The sequence below is a fragment of the Diadema antillarum genome, unplaced genomic scaffold, assembly GCF_040938485.1.
Source record: "Diadema antillarum isolate AM-2024a unplaced genomic scaffold, OU_Dant_1.0 seq00000471_RagTag, whole genome shotgun sequence".
Classification (NCBI taxonomy): domain Eukaryota; kingdom Metazoa; phylum Echinodermata; class Echinoidea; order Diadematoida; family Diadematidae; genus Diadema; species Diadema antillarum.
In genome coordinates this window covers 336,019-362,875 of record NW_027271439.1, presented here as the reverse complement: position 1 = coordinate 362,875, position 26,857 = coordinate 336,019, and the positions used below count along the sequence as shown (strand labels likewise).

The following is a 26,857-nucleotide window of genomic DNA, read 5'->3' as shown; positions in this document are numbered from 1 at the left end:
GCTGTGTTCCAACTCATTGATATTCTATTTAGTCATAACTATCACAATATGTGTATGATGAATTGTTATCAATTTGTTATGTGCTACATGTTTCTTTTTTTCTTTTTTTTTAAAGATTTGGCTGCCTCAAGTGAAAATTTACCTCAGAGTAAAAATTGGCCACTAGAATTAAAGAATTGTAACATTGAAGTGGAAGTGCAGGGAAGCTTTGAATACATTTAGGATGACTGCGTAGCCAAACTACAAATACAGCCTATTTCCAGTTACGTAATGATGTACATCTAGTATGACAACATGAACTAAAACAAACAGTGACAACAAGAAAGAATGGCACAAACATCCAGATATACAAAGTCTTATTTTCCTATGAATGTCTGGACCAGGGGTGGTATTCTGAGACCGTTTTATCTCTGTTGTAAGTCTGTTGTAACAAATCGGTATTCTGAACACCGTTTTATCTCTGTTGTAACTTCTGTTGTAACTTCTGTAGTAACTTGTGTTTTATCTCGCACTCTCTTTGCCTGCGCATACCATTGTCTTTTGGTATGCGCACGCGCGTAACTTTGGGCGCAAACCTATGCACCCATTACAATACACGGTATTCTGAAAACTGTTTTATCTTCTGTTGTAACTCACACCACGCGCAAATTTAGGCTTCTGAGATAAAACAGGGTGGAAAGTGTTTTAACTCTGTTGTAACTTTCGTTTTAACTTCTGTTAGATAATTTATCAAGTAAATATTGTGGTATGCGAGTTCAAAATAAAAAGAAATACAAATATAAAAACAATGTATGTATGATGGCAAAAGATAAAGCAGTTTTCCAAATGTAAACTCATTCCACAATACAAAATTTAACAATAACCTTGGAAGTATACGCGTAGCAATTATGCACATGGGTAAAAACACAAACACATGAACAGAAAGGTTACCAGCACCGCCGGCAGTTTGTGTTAAGCAGTAAAACACAAACTCATAAATACAGAATTTCTTATACCCCCCTACCATGCCAACGATCTTTTTTAGAAAGTTTCCTCTGAATTATACTTAATTGTTATACATGTATAAAAGTAAAAGTCATTCTCTATTTTGGTACTGCATGTCTATATTATTCATCTTTCAAAATATTAAACTTTTTTTTACATGATTTCACTATCTTCACCAATATGCATTCATTTTCAGACCTTTGGGTGTTTCATAAATATTTCTAAAATGCTTGCTTTTCGAGAAATTTCAAAAATCAGACATTCGATACTATTTTTCCCAAATATCAAGAAGTCAATTAATCTTCTGAATACCGTGAGTGCCGTTAACAAACAATGAATAATTAACAAACACAATAAGTGTAATAATTTCTCATCCCTGTAATAGACAATCCCGTATAAATGGTAACAATATAAATAATGATAATGATAACAATGATAACATATATGGCATTGCAATGCCCTAGTTTGACAAAATAAAAACAAAAAGACTCAATTTAAGATAGCTTTTCGATTCCCCCTACTGCACCAACTATACGTCAAAACCGGTAAGGGCAATTCCGCGGTTAGTAACGTTACATTTGAACAAATTTAGATATTTGTTTTTACTACTAAATTACCATTTATTCATTTCAAGCCAAAATTATGTCAAAAACATGTTCATCATTCCCAGGTTTATGATACAGAAAAGAATGAATACAATCCAAGAAATAATAGCATTGCTATGGCAACTTAAAGGGCTGGTTAGTAACGTTACGAAAAAAGGACATGACAAAAAAAATCAATGTCTTGTAACAAAAAGTGTGCAAAAATTCAAGTTACTTCAAACAAAGTGTTGCATTAATTTCAATTATTGCATCATGACAAATGTTCACACAATGTTTTTTAGCAGTTCGACCAATAATTTTTTAGCTAGACCCCCAAAAGCATGGTTAGTAACGTTACGGTTAGTAACGTTACATTTGTCCGGAGTAATTCCGCAGGTCATTTCACCCTTTTGTAATTGACAAAATGTCACATGACTTCCGGAGTATTTAAATGTATTTATCTTTTACCCTTTAGCAAAACTTTGAGGAAAAAATTTCGAAGGAACCCACTGTAATTTGCATTTAAGTGAATTTCAGCATCCCCAGTCCCACATGTACATTTTAAATGATGGTTTTAGATCTTGCGAAATCAATCAATACGAAAGATAAAATCTACTGAATTTGAAAGACCTTAATGATTGGTGAACATCCATGGCATTAGTTGATACCTAGATTAAAGAGTAAGATAAAGAGGCACATTTCTTTTATCCATGTCATGTCCACCTAACTGCGGAATTGCCCGTAAGAAGGCATAATGATCAAGCTTCTGTTGTAACTTTATTTTATCTCTGGCTCTCTTTACCTGCGCATGCCATTGTCCTATTTGTACGCACGCCAGAGAGTGAGCGCTTGTTAAAACGCGCAAAGTTAAGCAAGGTGCATTTGCCCAAGGGAGCAATCTTATTGGTTAAAATGTCTTAGATGCTACTTCTAACAATATTTCCTATTGGATATGATTATTTGGGTGGGCGTGGCTTTCACGACTTACAACACCGCTAAAACAGTTCTCAGAATACCGATTTACAACTGTTTTAGCGGTGTTGTAAGTCACGGACTTACAACAGAAGTTACAACACAAGTTACAACAGAGATAAAACGGTGTTCAGAATACCACCCCAGTATATCACATGCACGGCACGTATGGCATGCATGCCGGTAGAATGGCTGGTGTTGCATGAGGAAAGGGAAGGTCTCCGGATTATCTCATCTACCTTGTATGAGAAATAAGATGATGCCCTGGTAGAGCACGTTCAAATTTCTTTCGTTTTAATCTAGAATGCGAGTACTTGGGCATAGCCGTAGAAGAACTGAAGTTAATGTTTGTTTGTTTTTTTCCCACTGTAATGTAGATGGGCTTGACTAAATTTATGTCATATTTTACCACATGCTCACAGTATTCCAGCTCAGTGCCTGTTAATTTTTAATGGATACACAAATTAACTGATATATTACTTTCCTGTGTATAACTTTATATTTTCTTATCTCCTCAAACTCTAATGTACAAATGGTATAGTTCGAAATAATCATGGAGAATCTACACTCTGATTTTAATTGTGATTAATTTAGTATTTAATGAAAAGAGTGATTGCAAATTTGTTAGTGTTCAAGTCATTCCACCGATAGCGCTATACTCATTTTTCTGCTTAAATATGTAGAAGGTCAAACAGCATAGAAAGGTGTACAGATGTGGTTTGTGCTCTGAAACCAAAATGAAAGTTGCAGTACAATTGCTGATTGTGTGGCATGGAATTTGTTCCCTCAAATTGATTTTAGCTATTTGTGAGTCCCCACCCCCCCCCCCCCCCATGAGTATGTGTGCGAGATATTATAGATAGAATGTTGCACTCTGCAGGGCCGGCGCAGCGTTTTCAAAAGTGTGGTGGTCCACTTCCGGGTTTCATGAGCTAACAAGCAAAAAAAAACAAACAAACAAACCACGTCGGCTCATCTCTTCTCCCCGTCCACTTCCGGGTTTCTTCAGCTGACAAGCAAAAAAAAAAAAGAAAAAAAAGGTCCTCAGCTCATCTCTCCCCGTCCACTTCCGGGTTTCTTCAGCTGACAAGCAAAAAAAAAAAAAAAGGTCCTCAGCTCATTCTCTCCCCTCCCATTTCCGGGTGTTACAAAAAAAAAAAAAGGTCTTCAGAAAAAAAAACACGTAACCTTACCGCCGCCATACTTCAAGATCTCTATCTATTTCTATTTTAGTGCCACTTACGTACTTCCAGGTTGCAAAAAGTGTGGGGGCCCAAAGTGATGACACCTTATGTATTCCTTTGTATGGTGCACAAAAAGTGTGGGGGCCCAAGCCCCCACTGCCCCCATGGCTGCGCCGGCCATGCTCTGGGATATTTTGTATATTGTGCCTAACTGTAATGTTCAGTGTACTTTAAATTCCCCAGGCATTCTGCAGGCTTTTGATTATCTTTGTTCTTTTTGTTTTGTGCTTTCTCTTGCTTTGCTTATTTTCCCTTCACCCCTCGTTCTTGTTCCTGTAGAGAAGTTTCTGCCACCCTGAATCACCCTTCCAGACCACACAAGAGGTGCAGTACCAACTCCAGCTCGAGTTCAGAATGGATCAAAACTCTCGGGCCGCTCTCAGTCAATTAAAATGATTCTTTCTGTCTTCGTCTAATCTGATATTTAACCACTTTTTGCACTTTGACCAGATACATTCTATTGGTACATTCTAATAATCATGTTGTCAACCATCTTGACATGAATTCTGGGGCTGAATGCACTTCTGTGGCTTGTTTTTTTTTTTCCTTCTTCTTCTTCTTCTTCCTTTTTCCCACCTTTTGTGCATTTGTTTCATTCTTTCTTGAAGCATTTTGCAAACTTGTTGTAAAGTTTCTGTTCACATTTTTTTTTTTTTTTTGGCGCATTGGCTCACAAATGTGTGATGTCTTAAATCTCAAAGTATTAAAGATCTGATTTTTTCTATCCACTAAGGCAGCATTACGGGTGTGAGATTTCAAAGTGCCCTTAGAAACCTAGTGTTGACCCATTCATTATGAATGCATATCTGTACCAATTTAGGTGCTATTGTTTGGTGAAATTTAAGGTCATACGTTGTGTCTCTGCACCAACATTAGGAGAACAGGATTTATTAAAATGAATATAAAGAAAGAAAAAAAAAAGACTGCAATTTCTGTTCAGGATTTAAAAAAAAACCAACAACAACATAGAGGAGATTTCATGATAGATTACAGCAAAGTTGATATATTCCAAAGTACAAGGGAGACCAAAGGGAAACACAAACTAAACTTTCATCGTTGTGTATTTTTTTTCTCTCACAGCACTATATCCTTGTTAATATTTTGTCAACATAATAGGATGCCTTCACTTAACGCAATGAACATTTGTATCTTGATATTAGAACAAAGAACTCGTGCCGTTTGCCTCTCTTTATCAAGAAGATACTTTGGGCCACAGATACACATCAAGCACTATGTATTCTCATATTTTAAAATACATATCTGTATAGTCATATAGACAAAAAATGAAAATAAAATTGCTCACTAGATAAACACTGATTTTATGAGATCAGGGCCCTGTTTTATCAAAAGATAAAATCGATTCTAAATTTCCTTACCACACAGGCTGCCATAGACTTACAGTTGAAATCGACCATATAATCAATTTTAACTCTTCATAAAACAGGGCCATGGTCAACCGGTCAGAAGTCATTGGGCATTGCTTTCCTCAATCTCTCGAGTGCAGGACTTTGGACTTTGTATTTATTCACAATCCATCATGATGCATTCACAGGTACTCATGCCATGAAAAAAGTGTGCTTGTTGAGCCTACTTGGGGGCAACTTTGCTTTGAGTACTTCCAGTGCTCAGTGAAGTACATGCCATGCAACTGCTGCTGAAGAAAACCGAGATGCCAACTCATATATATCACATCTTTCCATCAAACATTTTTTACCTGCAGTGGTGGGAGCTGATTATTGATTGATAATAAAATCATCCTCTCTATCTCTTCCGCATTGGAGTACCCAACCTGTCTTTCTATTACTTAATTCAAGCCAGGAATATTCAGTCTGTTCTAAACCCTTGTACCATTATTTATGTCAGAGACCATTTCTTTTGGCTGTGTGCACTATGTCTATCAAATAGGTGTTAATCAGGGATGGATGGATGTAATCGCAGGGATTTAGGTGCAACCATTTGATTGTATTTTTTCCCTTTATTTTATATTTTTAAACATTTGAATTTTTATTGTCTCTTCTTCCCCTGCGCTGCCCTCTTGCTGACCTCTAGATAAATTTTTTATTCCCCGATGTCCGGCAACACCAAACGACGAGAGAGGTGCAGTAACCCAGAACTCACTCTTACTATCAATATCCATGCAATGCTAACCCCATTTTACATGACTCCACTGTTTTTGTGACATTGGAAATGTTGAACATTTAACCCACCCTCTGCCGTTACTGCATCTGTCCGTTCTTTCTTTCTCCCTGTTTGGGGTCATTAAAGTGCTGTAGCTTTGCTCTCACTCTTTTTCGGCATCGTGAGATCGAGGCTATCGCCAAAATGTTACTGACCAAATGACCAGTACTGATGGTTGGTGTTAATTTCTACAGGGGTGTTTACAGGTTTTGATTTAATGGGGAAATTGTAGACCATATGTGAACGTGAACTTGGTCACATGCACATGCAAAAGAGAGCGCTGCATTACAAAAGAAAAGAAAAGACAAATTCATTCACCTCTTTTTGTGTTACCTGCTCAATTGAATAAAACACCCAACTTAGCATTGATTTACAAAGAAAAAAATGTATTACATGCTTCATTGTGTTTGAGTCGAAAAATTTGGGCATTTTAATTTTTCTTTTCTCACATGATTATGCACAAATCTTCACTTTAATTGTGTTCATGATATTTGCAAAAATAAGAAATGCATGTGTTCTTTATACAATGTACTGATTTTCATCTTTTGCACTTCACCAAAAGTTCAAAGCAGAGAAACACAAAACTTTGCAAAAAATAATTCATTTTGAACAAGTCACAAAATTAAGGATGCTCTTTTTTTTTTTGGCAGTAAATGCATTGCATAATTAGATAGTCAACAACAGCAGAGCATTTTGTAAAAAAAAAGAAAAGAAGCAATATTCAGTTTTATCATCTTATGTCAAATTTTGTTTGCCAGAGAGATAAATTGGGAGGCTAAAGCAGCACCATTCATTAGAATTTGTAACATCCAACTGCGTTTGATGAAGGCAAAAGGACTTGGCAGCTACAATATTTTGTAAATATTTGCAGCAATAGTATTAAATGCCATTTTGTATTTCCCACATTTCCATAGGTTTTCACAAGTCGCACAAGGCATTATGCAATCTGCATGCAAATGATCATGAAAACAGGAAACAACAGAAGCTTTTATTTTATGATTCTTATTAGTCGTATCCAGGATTTGGGAGTTCATGAAGTGAAAGAAGGCCTACGTGAAATATGCATGATATTGCAGCAGCATTTTGATTACAAACCTAATTTTGATTGAAGTGGATTCTACTTCCAAATTGAGATTTCCGCAATGGAGAGATGTGTGCATACCTCTAGATACAGCACCTAGAGAAAGAGAGAGTGTCAGAGATTAAGATCTGCGTACTTCATAGTATTAAGCTTTGATAGAAATACAAAGCGAACAAGATCACAAGAAATTACAGGTGCTGATTTGATTTGCTCTTCAAAAGCTGTTCCACTAGATACAGGGTTGCATAGAAACTTATTATGAGTGATCTTGTGTTCAATGTTTGAAAAAAAGGAGGATACTTCAAGCATTTTTGCTGTGCTTATTTAATGATATTCCTAAAGTATCTCACCTGCCTAAAGGGATTTTTTTTTTTTTTTGCAAAACATGCACTGTATATTTGAAAATCAGTGGTGCCACACATTTGTAGTACACATCATTAAATATTATTGTAAAGTGTTGATCATTCCCTTTAGAAACTGATATTTTGTAAGGGTTAGGTTACTTCCTTGTGCTGACCTGTTGAGAAAGGAATTCTAGATTATTTTGTGATGACACACCATAGTGTAAAACTATTAGGAAAGTACAGTGTGTGAAAAGAATTTCACAAAATTTCATTTTTTGAAAAGGCATTTGAAGAACATTTGACCTAGTTCTTTGTGAAACCCTGGTTAATGTTATTAGCCTTAAGTTTATATCTCAGTGATGAGTCAACAAAATGTGTACTTCTCACGGAATATTCAATTTTTCATTCTCTGAACTGCATCAATGTCTAGGAAATGGTATAAATTCTAAGTGTGAACGTTTTGCATTGTGCATTATAGCTTGGCCATGTTGCATAAAAGTCCAGATCAAATATATCAAAATAAAAAGATAAATCGTAAGTATATGAATACTCAATTCAGTTCTGATTGTCTGATACCAGACATATGTTAGGTTTTTCCTGACTTCCATTTGATCGCAAACATACACTGGGTATCAAAAGCATTCTCTACAGTGAGACTGCAGAGTTACAGCACTTATTTTGCCTGCATTTTACCATTCTGATTCCCCCTTTTTTAATCTCTTTTCTTGAATGCCTGGCTTTTCTCGTTGAACCCCCCTGTTGCCTTGAAGACCTTTGAGCAATTTTCAGAAACAGCAGTTACCATGGCAACCGGGAGAAACCTGTTGTTGTTGCTATGGTAGTTGTCATTTATATCAAGTTCCACAATCACAGTAGATCTGCATTGCCATTGGGTCATGGTTTAATGTTTGTTTTCTAGAGGACACCCAATGGCTCACTGTGTGTTGCTTACTGTAAGACAAGGAATTTTCGCATGCATGAAACTTTCATGAATTTCTTGAGGAGCCGAGATTTGCGAAATTACAGTGCACACGAAAATTTTAGTCTACCCAATGCATTCATCAGGTATGATGCTGTACACTGTACAAGTAAATTAATTTGTGATGCTGTTGTACTACATGTGTTTAGTAAAGTGCACATCCAGTATTGTATGTTTTCATCGACCAGCAGTGTGTGTTCAGCAAATCCCGTTTTACAAGTACATGAGGTATACTTGTAATTTTTTCGTGGTCGACAATTCACAGAAGTTTCATGCCGCAAAAAAGGCTGTCAGCTCCAAGTTTCATACTGTGAATGTTTCTGGTTTAACAGTACATTTGATTCTTTCCTTTCATTCAGTTCAAACATTTCACTCTTCGTCTTATTTTTCCCCTTTCTATCTCTCCGTAACCCATCATATTTTAACTGTATGTTCTCATGGATTGTGTGGGAGACAGGCTTGTAAACTCATAGCCCAGGCAGTGTGCCGAGGGCTAGCTTTTTGTCCAAATCCTGCCCCCCCCCCACCCCCTTTGTCCACCTTCAGCACGTGTGTCACAATGATGGGACAAATTTTTATTCTGTTCTAGGAAAGCTTTCTTGTGTTGCACGCGTGTTTGTCTGTACACACTCATACCCACATGAATAACTCAATAACTTTACTACAAATATTCTTTCATACATTTGTACAGATTCTGCACATGGATACACATATCATATACATGTACATACACACAAGTGTGCATATTCACATGATATGTGTGCATACAACTATAGACCTACACATGTACATTAACACATGCATATATACAACGTGTATGTTAAATTTTACAAACATTCACCCAACAAAATACATTTACTCCTACATACATATTACATACATTCATTGCTTCTCACATCCTGTAAGTATCTATCTAACTTAACTTTTTATTTGCTAGCCTGACTGACTTCTTACACATTCAAAATACTGTGACTGCATCCTGAATAAGCCATTATGTAGTATTTGCATGGTATTTAATCTACAGAATTACAGGAGGTTTTTGTGTACATTCCAGGGCATGCAACCACAAGAATTTTGTTTGTTGGGGTTATGTATTTCCTCCTTGATATTTGCTGTATTTTTTAGACACATTTTTTGTGAAGCAATAATAGTGTGTGGTGTTTCATGTTTGTCTGTGGAGGAGGAGGAAGAGGAGGAAGAGAATTATATTTTTTAGCCAGCTTCATTTCCTGTTCACTGAAGTGCTAATTCCCCAGTCACATCTAAAACACGGAAGCTCAAGGATTTACCAGGTGATCCAGGGAGATCCGGGGAGATCCGGGATAGTTTCGAACTCGATGGAGTGTCAGCGAGCATTGGCATGACTGTACACACGGTATCAACACGGCAGCTACACGGATAAGGCCGGAAGAGCATGGCATCTACAGGAACAAACACGGCATGTGCACGGATTAACACGGCAGCCACACGGACCACCCCGGATTGCTCTGCCAACACGGCAATCCCCGGATGACGCCGGATGTTTTTGACTTCCAAAAGTTGTGTTGGCCTCCCGGTTGTCCCCAGATCTACACCGATGTCCAAGGATGCCTAAGGCATCCACACGGATCTCTCCGCGGATCACCCTGGATCAGATCCGGGGTGGTCCGGGGTGATCCGGGATGTCTATTTGACTGGGGCATTAAAAGAGATTTGCTGGTGTGTTTACAGAATGGAGATAGTCACATATGCTGAAACATTGACACAATGTTTAGGCTGCAGAAAGATTTCTTTGTATTGTAGGCATTGAGGAATGGACTAGTCCTGATCTTATGCTCAATTCACAGAGTTACACTCAATAAATCAGCCATTAGATCAATTGTAACTCTTGATGAAAGTGGCCTCTATTCATCAGTGCCCATCAGCAGCAAAAGCTCACATACAAATACCACACTATAGTTGGTTAACCCTTTCTGTGCAGGGACCTCAGATAATGTCTATAATGCTAGGGTTTTTTTTTTGTTTTTTTTTTTGCTAAACGGCACTCAAAGCACAATGGCCCGATTTCAGGAAGGTAATACAAATGAAACCATGGTTTAAACCGTGGACAAAAACCATGGAGCGCCGAGTGTCGCACGGAATATTTTGATACAAAATTGGTCATTTCGTCGACAAAATGACCGTTTCGGTAATGAAATTATCATTTCGTGGACGAAATGTTCATTAGTTGCAAAATGTTGTCATTTCGTTACAAAATAATCATTTCATCGACGAAATGACTGATTTCATATCAAAATATTCCATGCGACACTTGACGCTCCGTGGTTTTTGTCCATGGTTTAAACCATGGTTTCATTTATACCACCTTCGTGGTATAAATGAGGATTAACAAGGTGTGACAGTGTGCGATCGGGGCCAATTGCAGTGACACCATGATCTTGGGATGTCACTGTTGCATTTGTGCAAGTTTCAGGTTTATTTCACAGCATAGGATACGTTTTAGAGGTGTTTGTGTGTGAATACGTAGTTTTTCCTTGAGAGTAGAACAAGCTCATAGAGTTATCATCCCAGGCTCTGTGTGTCATCAAACTAGAGTGCTTGATCAGGAAGAAATTGTCAGTATTTCTTGTTTTCTATGTATTTGAGGAATTATTTGTCAGTTAATTGTATGTGGTATAACTAAAGTCACTGTCACTGGGCCTCATTGCTTTCAGGAATGACAAAAAGTTCAGATTATGTTCTGGGTGATACAAGCGGTATCTTTTCGAGAAATATGAGGATCAGTTTGTGCATTTGATGTGCTCCATGTGCTTGACAACAATGGTCAAAGGGTGTGGTCAAATGCTGATGTTACTTCGAGATCAAGAAACACCTGAGCTGTACAATGATACAAGGTGATGCATAATTTATTCCATTGGATCTTAGGCTTGCTATCAAGGGAGGAATGAGGAATCTTGGGAATAAAAGGTCTATTACTGGGAGATTTCAGACAAAACATCAGTGGCTGGATGGGGAAAATGAAAACAGCAAATGAGACACAGGTTGAAAAGGAACAGGCTTTAGCATTGCTGTACCTTCAGACTTTCTGTTGATGTATTTTGACTGTTTCCCAGTTGAATGCATATCTTCTTTGATGTGTTGTATTAAAAGAATTCTGCAAATGTATACTCAAGATTCATGTTTAACATTGACTGAAGAATGTGCACTCATACTTCTCAATGTTTTATACTATGGACTTGTGTCAGGAGAAACTCTCTTGGACCAGTACAGTGACATCACTTGGTTACGTAAACATTTTTGATGCCAGGGTTTAAGAGACGATTGGATTCAAAGAAACTTTGAACTCGGGGGCAAGAGATGAAAATATAGTAAACTCCATGTTAAGTCGATCAGGCATTCATATTTGTGTGTCAAATAATTGCAAAGTCGTCAAAAGTAAAAGGGTCCCAATTTACATTCACAGACCTAAATGTGTTATTCCTCCATTCACTCAGAAATTAAATATTTCCTGAAAGTCATTTTTCCCCTCAGTCCTTTCACAATCAACTTCCACAGAGATGACTTTACTCTGTTAAATGTCAGTCTTCTTTCTACGGAGTCTGTTGTGTTTCAGTCTGTCAGTATGTTTGTCTGTCTGTCTCTCTTTCTCCTACATCTTGCAGGAATTCAATTATGATACCATTCCACACCAGATCACAAGACAGGTCTGAGAATTTGATTTCAATTCAGTGTCAAACTCCCCAAACTTCCCACATTGTGCTCAACTTGTCTACCCTCACAGGTTATAAAGGCTGACCCTGCCCACCGCTGGATTAACTCATTTCACCTCCTAATTCTTGTAGTCTTAATTGCTTGAATAGTAGTTGTAGCTTTCTCTGAAATTCTTCAAAAGTATCTCCTGTTTCTCACTCACTGTCCATCTCCATGTTGTCCTTTTTGTCTTATTTATGTATCTGTCTTTGTTTCTTTGCCCGTGACTCTTATTGTGATATTGAGGGGTTTCACACTCACAAAAAATCTTTATTGTGGTCATGTTTCTGAAACAGTGTTTCTAGACTTTAAAAAGGGATTACTTAGAAATGAGACTCTTCGCCGAATGCAAACAACATTCCATTCAATAAGGGTGCCACAAACACTATGGCTTGTCTAATCAAATGAGCAACTATCAAAATGCTTACATGCAGGAGTATGTACATGTACACAGTCACATACCATGGCAGATTTGAATGTAAAGCTAATCCAGGAACTTTACAATCCTGTCTCTGGCACCAGAGCATTCAGAATTAATTTTGAACCAGAATCTGCTTAATCTGACCACAATTGACGCCAAAGATTTGAGAGACCTGAGTCCAGGTTTACATTCCGGACCACCGTTGATTTCTTCCTAGACATGACACGTATCTAGGAATATGCTAACAAATACATTTTTGTTTAAGTGTGAAAGCCCCCATTGCCACATCTATCTCCCTCTTCACACGAGGATTCTATCATGGCCGTGTGTTTAGCTGATCCCTCGCCTATGCATCTTTAGCAAAGTTTGTTTAACTTGCAACTCTCAACATAAAGGAACCTCCTAGTGGTGAAATATTCTGTACACTTGGTCCCTGAAAGAAATAGAATGAATTTGAATTGCGTTTATCTAATACGCAATTACATAATTATACAGAACAGGTTCAATGAGGTTAAAAAAGGGGCAAAGCTTGTATGAAACGGGCAAGTATTCAATTTACAGGTGTAATATCAGCTCCTTTCTAAGATGATAGAGAAACATACAGAACTCTGTAGCAGTTTGGAAAAAAAGGTACCATGTTTCTTACAGCCAAACCCTTTTTGAGCCAGAGAGGATTATATTTTGTCATATTTTTAAAAGAACAGCAAGAGAAAAATTCAGTGAAGGCTGGGAGAGTTTGCAAAGAACATGGAGTAGTCCCATTCCCACTCTAGGTTGCTCTTTCTAGTATCAGTCCTGCATACCAGCACTCCCTTTAGCTGACATGAACCACTGACTTCCCAACCCTTCTCTGATTCTCTCTCTTTATACTGCTATCTCTTTCTTCCCCCACTCCTTTCTGTGTGTCAAAGTTTCCCTCCTCTGCTTCTATGTTGCCATGGAAACGAACCCAGCAGTCCCCAAACTGCAAGGAAAGTGACAGCGTAGGCCTATGATAAAAGTGCTCTAACCTTGCATGATTCAAACGTGATATGCGAAATTTTACTCTCTTTGCAATTTGATGTATGAGTATCTAGATGTTAACACACAATATGAAATGTATTTGCTTGAATATATCCCAAAGTACATGTACCCAATTTTCATGATTAACTTTATACTTTCATCAAGTTCTTGAAAACTTTTGACCAAACTTAGCAGGAATCATCAAGGGGAAGGGAATCATAGTTTGTCCAAAAGGTGGGGGGGGGGGGGGAGGGGCAAGATCCCAAATTAGGAGGGCGTCTCCCCCCTCCCCCCCCCCCCCCCCCCCCACAAAAAACCCCAAAACAAACAAACAAAAACTGAGAGTTTTGGAATAGTTTGCCTCAGTTTACATGAGGGTTAAGTCAAGTAGGGCCTATACTGCTCAATTGAGTGCTAGGCCATAATTCAGTCATTTGAATGACTGTATGATTATACAACTGTGAACATCGTGGAATTGGGCATCCTTTGGGAGAGCTCCCTAGCAGGCCAGTCAGATAAGATTACTGTTGCCTAGGAAATTAACATCTAGATGAATGACTTCTGAGTGGGAGATATGAAAATATTTTGTGAAAGAAACAGCCCACACAGAATGATGTCAAACGTTGCGACACCTCTTGGTACATTGTACATGTGTCTCCAAAAGCGCACATCTTGTTTCAAATATCTGACCAGGCAAACACGATTTGTGCAATTAATACCAAGTAAACCATCTTTCAACATGTCCGGAGTCTCTGATTAGTTTTATTAAAGATTAGGAGGCATAAAATGGAGAAGTTGTCACATAACTGATAAAGAATCTCATGCATGTCCCGTGTAGTAACTTTTTGCAGATGCATTTGATGTTTTATCTTTCCTGTAGCTAGTTCTCCTGCATGGAGTGAATGTGATGATTTGCTATGCAAATGGTGTTCAATCCTTCTGTCATGTGTTATATGCTATTGTCATAGAGAGATATCCCTAGCTGTGGTTTTATTTGTATGTATGCTTGCTATTTGTAGATATAATTTGGAGCATGATAGTATGAGAGAATTATGTATTGTGATGTTGCTGTCAGTCATGTCGAGCATTATTTGTGGGATTTCAGACACGATGTGATGTAAAGTCTACACAAATGAGTAACAGATATGAATTGCTAGAATGGGCAACTAGGGTATTAGGTGATTCTTACTTCAGTGATTCCTTTCAAACCAGCCTGATACAACCCTTGCAGTACATTCAGTATGAATAACAATGTAAAATGTGCTGTATTACTAGGAATCAAGTTATGTTTTAGCTTACCAGAGTCGAAGGCTCAAGGTAAAGAATAGAAATTATTCATGGCAGTGTTACTGGTGGCCCAGTTTGGCACTCACAGCAGTTTCAAGTTAGGACGGAACCAAAGATTAAAATTGACATTGCTAACTCATGCCGTCAAACCCCCGTTTGAGGCGAGACCCCATCGCCAAACGAAGCTGATGGGGTGCTATACCACCCTAACGATTCCTCGTTTGAGAGTGGGAGTAGATGTATTTGCCCACTGCAAAATAGCTTTCTACTCAGGCGTGGCAAACCTGGAGGCCAAGCCAGGGTTTAATGACTGCAACAGCTGTCATATAACGTAAGAGCATGATAAGGATATCTGCCTGTGGCAAACCATTCAAAGTGCACTCAATTTTCTGTATTCTTTCTAAAGTTTTAGATTTTATATTCTATTGAGAAATTCTATAGTCATCCGTTTTGAATTTCGAACGAAAAAATTTGACGCATAAATAACGAAAATACAGGAATAAGAAGGAGAGCATTGTAGAAGTTTGTCGACACACACACGCACCATGGAGCTACATAGCCCATGCCAAAACCAAAACAATCTCCTCCTCTCGCGGGTGCCCCCCTGTGGCGGTGACTGATGCTTAGATTAGGCCAGGGTCAAGAAACAGGTGTTTTATATCTTTGGTTTTTAAGTCCTTGATTGCCAAGATATACACTGGCATTGTCTACAGGGGTGTAGCTTCTTCAAACGAGAGATTTGCCTCATGTTGTACATGTGTCTCATATGTTGACCCTAAAGTGGGGCCGTCATCATAGATTTAAATCACTGATGGTAGATTTAACATATCAAGGTGAAGTAAGATACTCATTTGTTTGTGCTTACTGGTAGATGCATTCATTTAGAAGAGAAGCAACAATTAGATTGACAGTTCTGGGGATGAAATTTGATGAAATCAACCTTGATTATATTTCTTCAAAAACATTCTAATCAGACTTTGAAGGAATCATCCTCAGTAGGGAAAACAGAAGATATGCAAAAGGTTTTTTTTATATCCTTTTGTCTGCTTTTGGGCATTGCTACCTAATGCTGAAACACTCTTGATTTCAGTCATTGTTATCTTTTTATTCTACTCAGTAAAAAAATATAAAAAATGGGTAAAATTGTATGGGTAGTGACTTGTAACATGTTGTGTTATGCCCCTGAAGAGGTAGTTATACAGTGTAGTAAAGATACCGTACCAACCTACCATCACATGTCACCACAGGGTAGTTGTGTGAAGGTTGAAGTTGATTTGAAGGTAAGGTGAGTATAACCCCACCCAAAGCTCTTGGTCATTGAAAAAAGGAGAAAGCATTCAAGAATACAAAAACATACAATAGCAGAGCTACAAAGTCTCACGCATTGTGAGTGAGACTCAAGCATTTAGGGTCTGTCTCACGATCTCACGCATGGAACCCATTTTTCTCACGCATTGGGAGCATAGCTTGACGGATTAAAGTGAGAGTTGCAATTGAAGGCACATTTCCCTTTTGTCTTTCAAAATATGTAAAAGATAGTCACTTCTGCAAAGTACACACCACCTTGCACCATTAAGAGCTAAAAACTGAAAGAGCTCCCTAACTAAAGCTCCACACCCTCCCCTCGCTCACGCACATTATGCGCGCGTGCAGAGATGCTGAGTCATGAAAATCTCACTCATAAAATCTTTTTGAACTTGGCATCTATGCAATAGCCAAGGTGATCGTTTGCCAGTGATGCATGCAAAAGACTGCTGTGATGCACTGATCTGTATCTTTAGTCCCATGTATAAAAAGTTGAGCAGTGTCATGAAACTTGATATATCCCAAAGTGTGGTTTTTCCATTGCTTTTTATCATACTGTCATTTTCATAAGTGTTGATGACAGCCTGGTAGAGTTCTTGGTGTTCTTGACAAGCATGCAAACAGTGTCTTTCTTGCCCTCTCTGTGTCTATATTAATCCACTTTGTCCCCTTTTTTCCAGCTGAGTGTGGCTGTGGCCCGTTTCTTCCAAGAGAGGCACATCTTTTTGATGGAGAAGGAGGTTGGGAAACTGAGATTGTGACCATAGCTATCAAAACATCCCCTGCACATACCCATGCTGCATGTCAATTTTATGCTCAAGCAGAGGCTGCAATGGTCATATGGGTTTGATCATTTGGATACATATGTATATTTTTTTTCAGCACTTCTTTTTAAATTTTGTCTTTATTGCATTTTTTTTTTCATGGTACCCTCAACACCCTCACAACAAAGTGCATTCTGCAGCATCTCCTGATATCAGAGTCTTGTGACATATGCCATCATTGTCCCTTATTGGTCACATCTCATGTAAGCATCAACTGAAGAAGTTACTGGCTGTGCTGCAGTGGACTTTTAGGATTGATATCACTATAAGGAAGGCTGGACATTAGCAGTGTCCTAGGGCCGCCAGAAACAGATGTTGGGCCAACACTTCTTGAGAAATGGTCTGTTTTGATGGCCTGGTCTGGTCACCACAAACATATCTCATTTTGAAACATCATATTGGTCACAATATATTTGTAGTGACCACTTGGGGAAAATTGATGGGAAATGTTTCACACAGAGAGACAGAATTTTGAAACTTTGTATGGTCAAACATTATTTGGGAAAACATGGTGCCAATTGGGGGAAATAACTTCAATAGCAGAAAAAAAAAAGATAATTGGAATGCTTTCAAAACAAGCTGCAAACATAAATCCTAACCAAGCTGATTGTGTCAGAACTTTCCAATACAAATGCAATGCACTGAATGCAAAGCATGTTTTTTGCTATGAAATTAAAAGTCATTCCCCTGCTTATAGAGCATGCTTGTTTGATTGTGATTTCTTACTTTTTTCCATATCTGTTTGAAATATGAAAAGGCTTGTTTACTGCATATGCAGCTCTTCAAAATCCCATCAATGCTTGGAGCATTTGACTTTTTAACCATTGATATGAACATCGAGTAAAAACTCATTATATCTTAAAGGTCAGTCATAAGTTCTTGGTAACAAGGTGGAAAAGAAGCATGCTAATTTCCATACTGCAGGTCAAATGTGCACAAAAGAATATGTGTACATGTATGTAATTTCATATTCCATGCAGTATTTTCTTTTGAACAGATGCAAAGATATCTACAGTTATTGACTTCATTAAGTGCCTGCAAAAAATAAAATGATATGCTGGCATGAAATTGCAACCTAATTTTCTTACAAATACAGTGACATGAATGAAATTTATTCCATATAATTATATTGCATTGCTAATAATTTTGTATAGTATATAGAGCAATCACTGTATCAAGGGTCTACTAGCATTGCATTTATACTGCATGTTTGGGTGAATAAGATGCAACATCATGTGAATATTGCCAAATGAAAGTATAAAAATGTTTTACTTTTTAATCTATTTTTTTCAGCTTTATGCAACTAACAGATAGTGATCACTGGTGATTTACAACCAAACAAAAGTCACTGAGAGAATGTTTGTTGAAGAAAAAAAAGTATAGATGCTTTAATATGTATGCATGCATGTAATCCATACCAATACAAGTAATCCAAGTATGTGCATTTCACATGATTTTGTGTGTAAAGAAAAATGCAATTATGTTAAACAGCTTGTGATACAATTGTATAAAACTGCTTGATTGCTTGATTTTAAAGAGCAACACAAAGGGATGACATGACACAACCTCTTCACGCATTCACAATAATCACAAAGTCAGCACAGTTTCTTTCTCACATATTATTGGGTCTAGAGACATTATCTGTCATGACTCCATTTTTTTGTCTGCATCACTAGTGTGTACAGTAGGCTGGAACAGATGAATTTCCTCCAATTATCATCTCAGTTTTGTTATTGTTTTAAAAATGAACCTCGCAATCTGTATTGTGTGTTTTCATCTTCACTGATGTTGTCAAAAGTTGCAAGTATAATGTGGGGACTTCTGTTCGGGTCATTTTTGGGAATAGTGTTACACAAAACAGAGAGAATTTGTTTGCTGCATTGTCGACTACAGATGGGGACAGCATTGATCATGGCATCTTCCAACCCCCTTTGACACCCTCTGATGCTCTGTGATACCGTGTGATGGCATTTGACATCCGCTGAAGTCCTCTGATGGCATTTGATGACATTTTAGCCCTTTGGTACCATTTGACATCCTATGGGACTTTTCAAACCATCCGATGCTGTTTGATACTATTTGACACCATTGATGCCCTTTGATGCTTTTTGATGGATGACCTTTAATGCCCTTCAATACTTTTGATGGACTTTAATGCCATTTGATACCCTTTGATTCCCTTGGATGTCCTTTGATGGCATTTGATACCCTTTGATACCTTTGATGTCCTTAAATGCCCTTTGATGCCTTTTGATGCCATTTGGTGCCCTTGGATGCCCTTTGATACCATTTGATGCCCTTGGCTCTCTTTGATACTATTTGATGGCCTGTGATGTCCTTTGATACCCTTCAATGCCCCTTGATACCTTTGATGCCCTTTGAAGCTCTTTGACATAGACTGAAGTGCGTTGATGCCCTTTGATGCTGTATGATACTCACTGAAGTGCTTTGATTCCCTTCGATGCTATTTGATGCCTTGTGATACCTCTTGTTGCCCTTCATGCCATTTAATGCCCTTTGGTGCCCTCTGACACCCTCCGATACCTACTGAAGTCCCCTGATACCTTTTGAGGCCCTTTGGATGCCCTTTGATGCTCTTGAACACATTTGATGCAGCCATTTATCGCAATTTGATTCTCTTTGGCTGAGGCTCTCATGATTTGCTACTCACTTTGAAACAATCTTCTTCCAGAATGAGCAGTAGTCCATCAACGGACCTCTATTTGTACTCGTTTAATGTTACTGTCAGTATGTTCTGATTGTTGTCAGAATGAGTGAGCCCTTTTTAGGACTATTCACCCCAGAAAGGTTTTCAATAGGTCGTAAACTGCAAATAATCAATTCATAAACATACAATCTTCTATCACACAGTGTACCGAGGCCATTCATTGAAGTCAAGCATCAAAGCATCATCTATGCTGGTACCCTCTGAAAGCCAGTTAACATCTATACTCGGTGTACCCGAGAATTCTTTGGGAATCTTACATGTGTACTTGCCGCTAGAACTGTGGGGATAGATCATTCCAACATCCATTCTTACCTCAGACAGATCAAACCGAGTCAACATCATGTCATTTCAATTGATGAAGCCAATCATAGTGTGGAATCTCATCTTGACCACGTCATTCTGCTGGCACTCAAAGTTTGATGTCACACATTTTAGCATGGATTGAGAAGACATGCAAGATTGGCATCAAGCTGATACGAATTTCTTCTGTGGTTTTTTTTATTTTTTTTTGCGCATTTTTTCTTTTGCTCCTTCAGTCATTTTATGTCTTGAAATGTAAAGACAAAAGTTTGATCCATGTCGCACTCTGGTAAACTGCTCTTCATGATACCACATGGTAAATATTTGCATGTTGCTTGGGTAGTTTTTCATTGAAGCGTTGATTTCTTTTTTTTTCTTTTACAAGAATGTTGGGTTAATGCCCTCATTTTGCTTGGTGTTATAAAACCTTTTGATTTTCATCATATGCAATTATCCATTATCTTTCCTTTGATGTGGGAGACTTTTCAAGTTATTTTAGATTTTGTGTGATTCGTTTCAATCAGTTTCATTCTAGGCTGCATTTCTGGTTTACCATCCCGAAGACATTTTTATTTTTTTATTGGAATCAACATGATTCATTTTCGTGATTGAAATCATCTTTTTTTTTTTTGGGGGGGGGGGGGACAGAAATCCCTTGTAATGAAGCTGTGATGTCATCTAGTACTACAGCTTTACCTTTTTTCTGTTACCTTTTTTTTGTCTCCTTTTAAATTTCACATTTATCTTTCATCAAATTAGATTGTCATTCGTCTTTAATACAGATGAATTTATTTTGGCAAACATGTGTTAGCTCGCAATCTGTTAGCTTCTTTTCCAATTCATGCCTTTTCTTATTGTGTTGCAGTGAATGAATACTCGTCTTCATTTTTTTTTTTCATTTGGTATTCATATTTGTCTTGAATCCTTATTCAAGTTGATGTATAGCTATCTTTCAATAAGTTGTGAGCATTTGCAGAATCAATAATCGTGTGAAAGTTCTGAGTCAACAGCAGCTGCAATTTTCATGGAGCAAAGAATGCACACTTAAACAACAGCAGCTGATTAATATTAGCTCGGTATGCATTCAGAAACAGACAGCCATAGATCAGATTGATTCAAATCTTACAATTACCTGCAACTCTCTACAAATAGAATGAGGGCATTTCTCACCCCTGTTCTTGAAATTCTGGATGAATGGCTTTCTCTTTTAAGAATTTGATAAAATGAGATGATGGTTGTACCTCCTTTAATTCATCTCTCACCATCTCTTCCTCCCATTTCAGTTTGCTTTATCATCATCATCATCATCATCATCATTATCATCATCTTTCTTTTTCATCTCATATCTTTCATTGACTCAAAGGAGAATAAACCCCAGAGATACATTGGATTGAGTGAATGCAGCGATATTACTTACATTGTAGTAGTGCACACCAGTGAAAGCTTAAGGACAATCAGACAATCCGTTCAGATGATATTAATTGTTAAAGTTTTGTTGCAGCTATCCCTGGATTAGATGACTTCCACAGTTTGTGACATCACTTGTAAAGGCTGATATAAAGACAATAAATAAAAAGAAAATTTAATATGTTTTTTTACTTTTCTAGTATAATGAAAGAGCACTTGTCTTACCCTTTGAGAAAGCAGGGGAAATGATATTACCCTTAACATTACATCAGTAACAAGTCAAAGGAATGTGTACATAAAAAAAAATTCAGTCAATCCACATGTATATCTAGGTTTCACTCCCCTTTAAATCTTCACTTTTGTGGGGCTTTCATGCACGGCAATCTTTTTATTATTACCTCAGCTCTTAATTAAAGTTATTAAAATCCTTGGTTGATTTATTTTTGTCATGTTAAGATTGCTCTAGAGGAAATTTATTGAAAATATGTGAATTTGACCAGGGTGAAATTAGATACTTAAAACAAAGTGACATTAACCTAAAGTGGATTTATATGCTATCTGTTCCAAGATGGCAATCCAACAATTCATTTTACTACTAATCTCTCTGTTATTAAGCAAAATAGCGATTGAATTTAACACAACCCTTGTTACCAAACTTTTAATGGTTCACTGTATGTTGAAGAAGTGTGAAGTGAAGTCAAGTTAAACTCTTCCTCCCATCCAGCCTCTCCTTGCCTGACATCATGCACTTCATTTTCATGTTGTACAACAAATTAACCATCATGACATTACATCAGCACATTTTGTATTTGAATTTTTTTTCTTGTTTGTGTTTGTTATTTTGTTCATTTTGCTTTTGATGAATTAGTTAAGCTTTTATGCAATTTACTCAGTGAAGGCAAAACCTTGTATCTTTTTCTGTCTATTTGATATTGGAAACCCCTATTCAATCGCAGTCATTAAACCAACTTACTTTAACAACAAAAGTATAAATGCTTGCCTGCTTGCTTGAGAACACAAACACTTTGATAAAAAAAGAGTAATATTCATATGACATTGTCATACAAATATTATGCATGTAGTCTTTATTTAATTTTTTTTTTTTTGCAGTAACAGAAGGTCTGTGTGCAAATTCTGCATTATTTTTTTGACCAGTCACTGTAAACTTAACAAGGATGTTACCATTGCACCATGCTCAATAAATACCAACTGCTGATATAAGAACTATTAATAATAATGAAAGTAGCCACTACGTTTGCATTGTGGGTTGACCTGCCAATGCTCATACCCACGTTTTTCATTTTGATCTTTATCTGTGTTCCTCAGGGCGCCGCCATTAAATCCATCCTCCTCTTCATCTACACTTTTGGCACCATTTTCGTGGTCGCCTTCCTCATCATCGTCATAGCGATCCTCTGAGCAGCCACTGATGATGCCCAGGAGGAACGAGACAGGCATAGAGTCCCAACCAACAGTGAGCAGTACTCTAACAGTCATCCGTTTTTCACTATTTGGAGCAGTCTAATGTTACTTTGATTGCTTTTTCCTCTTAGCCCGGTCTGACTCCAAGTAATATAGCAAAGCAAGAAGTACAGATGCATGAAATAAAACTGGAAGTCACTTTTGTTTTTTGTTTTTATCTTAGAAAACAGACAGCAAGTTTGAAATCTCAGATGCAGATATTTTTTACAGGTTTATGTGTCATTTCATAGCATATTAAGTAAGGTAAGGTCATCAAGGTACTATACATAGCTCTTCCAGTTGCAAAAGCCAAGTGAAGACTTGCTTGCCAACTCCACAGGGAAATAAAAATCTCTCCATTCTGTGTTTGTTAACATTGATTAAGTCACATCAGTGAATGATATTAAGCATTTCTCTGGTTTTCGTAGAAATATCAAATGATGATGTAAGTCATTCCTCAGTATTTCAGAAGGAAAACAAACATGATCTGAGAGAAAATAGACCAGTGATGAAATCTTCTGTAAAATGATACAAATTTGTCTCCATCTTTTGGGAGAAATACCCAAACTGCCTTCTTCGTGTGCCTTACTTCTACATTCTGTCTAGATGCTCACATCCATTGCCTGTCTTTTTTTTCTTGATCATTACTGTCTCGAGCTTGTATTTCTTGGGGCTATTAACATTAGCATCAAAGAGGATTTAAAAACTCTGTAATGGAAACAAACGGTGATAGATATGAACAACAAATTGATCATATAAGATTTTAACTCTTATCTATTAGACGATGCTAACAATGAATGATTAAACCATCACCAAATGATACAAATTATACCAAACCACACTCCTTTGGTACAGCTATACGTAATGGATTAATGTGAAACAGAATGGAAAGATGCGTGTAAAAATGATACATTTTTCTACACGTTTATTCAAGTTACTTGTTTGAAGTTAAATAGGTCACAGCAAGGCATCTATATTTCATACGGTTTTGTGCATCGAAAGAGTACACTGTATCTGTTATGCACATAGTGCATAGTAATTGCTTGCATTTACACATGGTGCACATAATGGGGAAAAAAATTATAGAGAGCTATAGTGCTTTCAGTATTCTGAAATAAATATAAGGGTTTATTACAAAGTTAGTAAAAAGTTAAGTTAGGATGCAAGTAGAGATTTTTGAGGAGAATACTGATTCCATTGTAGGACTTCAAATCTTTTGTTGTGATTTAACATTAGTTTTGTTCATGTCATGGTAAAGTTGTCAAGTTTTCCTTTTTCTTAAACTGTTTATCATATGTATCTTACATACAAAGTCTGATATTCAAGATACGTCAATGATTACTTTGCATTTGTTCTACAAATATCAAATCGGATGTTCTCTTTTGTTCATGTCTTTGCATTGACTCCGTTGTTAAAGTATCTGTTTACTAATGGGTTTATACTTGTTTCCTCTTTACTTTTGGGATCAAATTTCTGGCCCTTTTTTCAAATTCGTTAAAATGAAAGACTGATTTATATAGATAAATGAATCATATTTTGCATGTGGTTACTTCTTTGTTGAAATTATTCTTGTTGTCATGATATGAGTAGAAAACATATAATAGAGTATTATAGTAGATACATGTATTTGTTATACATTTTAGTATGAGAATAATATACATGTACGTTGTATGCTGCCATTTTGTAGTGAAATGCTAGTTATATATCCAGATATATACAGAGTTTAAAACATGAATAGAATCTAAGTAAAGAGAATGTAATTTGGAATGCAAGGACTCAGTCTTTCTTGCATCCCTCAATTCATAATGAAAGTTGATGTACTATAGCTGCGTTCAGACGAAGGCAGTTTTGGTCGGAGTAACTTCGGAGGAGGGGTCGGAGGAAGCTTGGTCGGAGTAACTTCGGAGGATGGGTCGGAGTAGTGCCCGTCTGAACAAGGTCGTGGAAACTTCCTCCTGAGTTTTTTCAGGAGTATCTCGCTACCACGACTAGCCGGTCGGAGTAAATTGCCCTTGCGGACAAGCCCTCAGAGTATATATGACCTTACAAACCTTATACGACCTAGGTAAAACTTCCGGAGTCAAATGCAAGTACACGTGCACGTGCAGTACAATTCTAACCTAGTCGATCGCGACGGAGAAGCTAGCGCTCAGAAATTCTCATCAACAAGAATGGAGAAGATAAATGCTGCTGGAAAAAAAAATACCACAATGGTATGGTCGACGTGCGCGGCGCTACCACTTCCGGAAGTTACACCGACCCTTCGTGGTGATCCCCACGAAGGTTGTGGTAAATTGGTCGGAGTTTCTTCCCACAACCGTCGTGTGGACACAGGGTCGTGGCAAGATAAGCATAAATTTAAATTCTAATCGCTGCGCCATAACATTTTACTCCGACTAGAAATACGTCTGAACATGGCTACTCTCTCTCTCTCTGCACTAGACTTCATGAATATTCTCATGTAAATGTGTTTATATTTTTTCAATTCTTGCATGATATCATTGTGGAGTGGTGTTGAATGAACAGTGTTCTAATAGGTGCAGTCAGATTTCTAATGGTAACCAAAGTTCTTTCATTGTAACAACCAGAGATTAGTAGAAAAAACAAAGTTTCCTCGTATTTTTTCTTTTCTTTTCATTCTTCCACCAGATGATAGAGAAATATCGTAGATTTCAGATGTGAGTTCGAGCAAAGTAGTATATTTCCAAATTTCTGTCTTTTGCAGATTGTTAGAAGTAGAATTTATATGATTATATCACAAGTCTGGAATGAACATTTATGTGCAAGTAGTAATGATGGTATCACAGTGTTTTCACAATCATGTGATCCAAAGTGAATTCACAGTCGGAATTGTGAGTTGTAATCTGCTCGATGATTTAAACATGCCATTTCAGGGTTGTTGTTATGGGGGGGGGGGGTATATCAGTATTGATAAGAAATGTAGTTTACTATTTTGGACAAGGAAAATTATCCTCCATTCATATACACAAATTGAAAAGTATGTTTACTTGAATGATGACATGAATTTGTTTTCACCTATGAGTTTTGTTATGTATGTACAAGGAGAAAGTGAGTGGATCTCTGTACAGTCTTTTGCACAGAATGTTATGCACCTGGTAGGTAGAACTGCAGTCTCATTAGTATTGAACTGTTTGTGAAGCCTGAAATATATCATTTTCTTGTGGTTTGGGTATTTTTTTTTATTTTGTCAGTTGCTTTCTTAGCATAGTGTAATGCTTTTTAATTTCTTTTTTTTTTCCAATCACCCATGTGATTTGCCAAAAAATTGGCATTTGATCATTGCGTAAGACGGTGGAACTTGATCACAAGAAAAAAAAAGAATTTGTCTATGGACAGGGAAATGTATTTTTTTTTCTAATCTTCCAGATGGAATATTTTGATTACAAAATTACTACAACTGTAAAAGTGGATATTTTCTCATGACTAATTTTTCATGCTCGGTCGGATAAGAAGAGTTTCGCATGTTTTTAATTACGCGGAATCAAGACATCAACTAACAACATATGGCAAGCAAAAAGATTTGCGAGCTTTTATGTTAGTGCTAGCTTCTGGTTGCACAAAATGTGCAAAAATGTCAACAATGCAAAAATTTCCACTTTTACAGTATGTTACTGAAGTTTTTACCGATTGTGTTTGAAAGTATAAATATATAATGATTCCACGTTTTGTTCACCAATGTATTATGTCCTATGTAGTGCAATGCATGTTCATATTGTCTTTCTGTTTTCTACTCCTGAAGAGTTTGGCTGAAAACCTGTACATGCTGGAATATTTCCACGTAGGTGTAGAAGCTTTACTGTGACTTCGAATGATTGAATTTTGCATTCAAAATGTAGAAGTTTTTTTTTTTCTCTCCAACACTGAAGAGCTGTAGAAATGTCATCAACTGTAAAACATTGATAGGTGATACTCTAATAAAAGTAATGTGCTAATGGAATATGAAAAAGGTTTGAAACCTACAAAATGGACAGACAAGGTCCCAAGAACTTTTTTAGTAAGTTCTGTC

General features: G+C 37.2%; 1 protein-coding gene across 1 annotated transcript in view; it reads left to right on the top strand.

Moving 5' to 3' along the window:
* The window catches only part of LOC139733325 (putative ferric-chelate reductase 1), a 45,329-nt gene extending 19,710 nt beyond the window's left edge, over positions 1-25,619 (top strand). The window contains exons 12-14 of the mRNA XM_071644163.1: positions 12,008-12,049; positions 16,791-16,850; positions 22,696-25,619. Coding sequence (XP_071500264.1) covers positions 12,008-12,049; positions 16,791-16,850; positions 22,696-22,788 — 195 coding nt within the window. The 3' untranslated portion in view covers positions 22,789-25,619. The remainder of the gene's footprint in view (positions 1-12,007; positions 12,050-16,790; positions 16,851-22,695) is intronic.
* Positions 25,620-26,857: the final 1,238 nt, after the last annotated feature.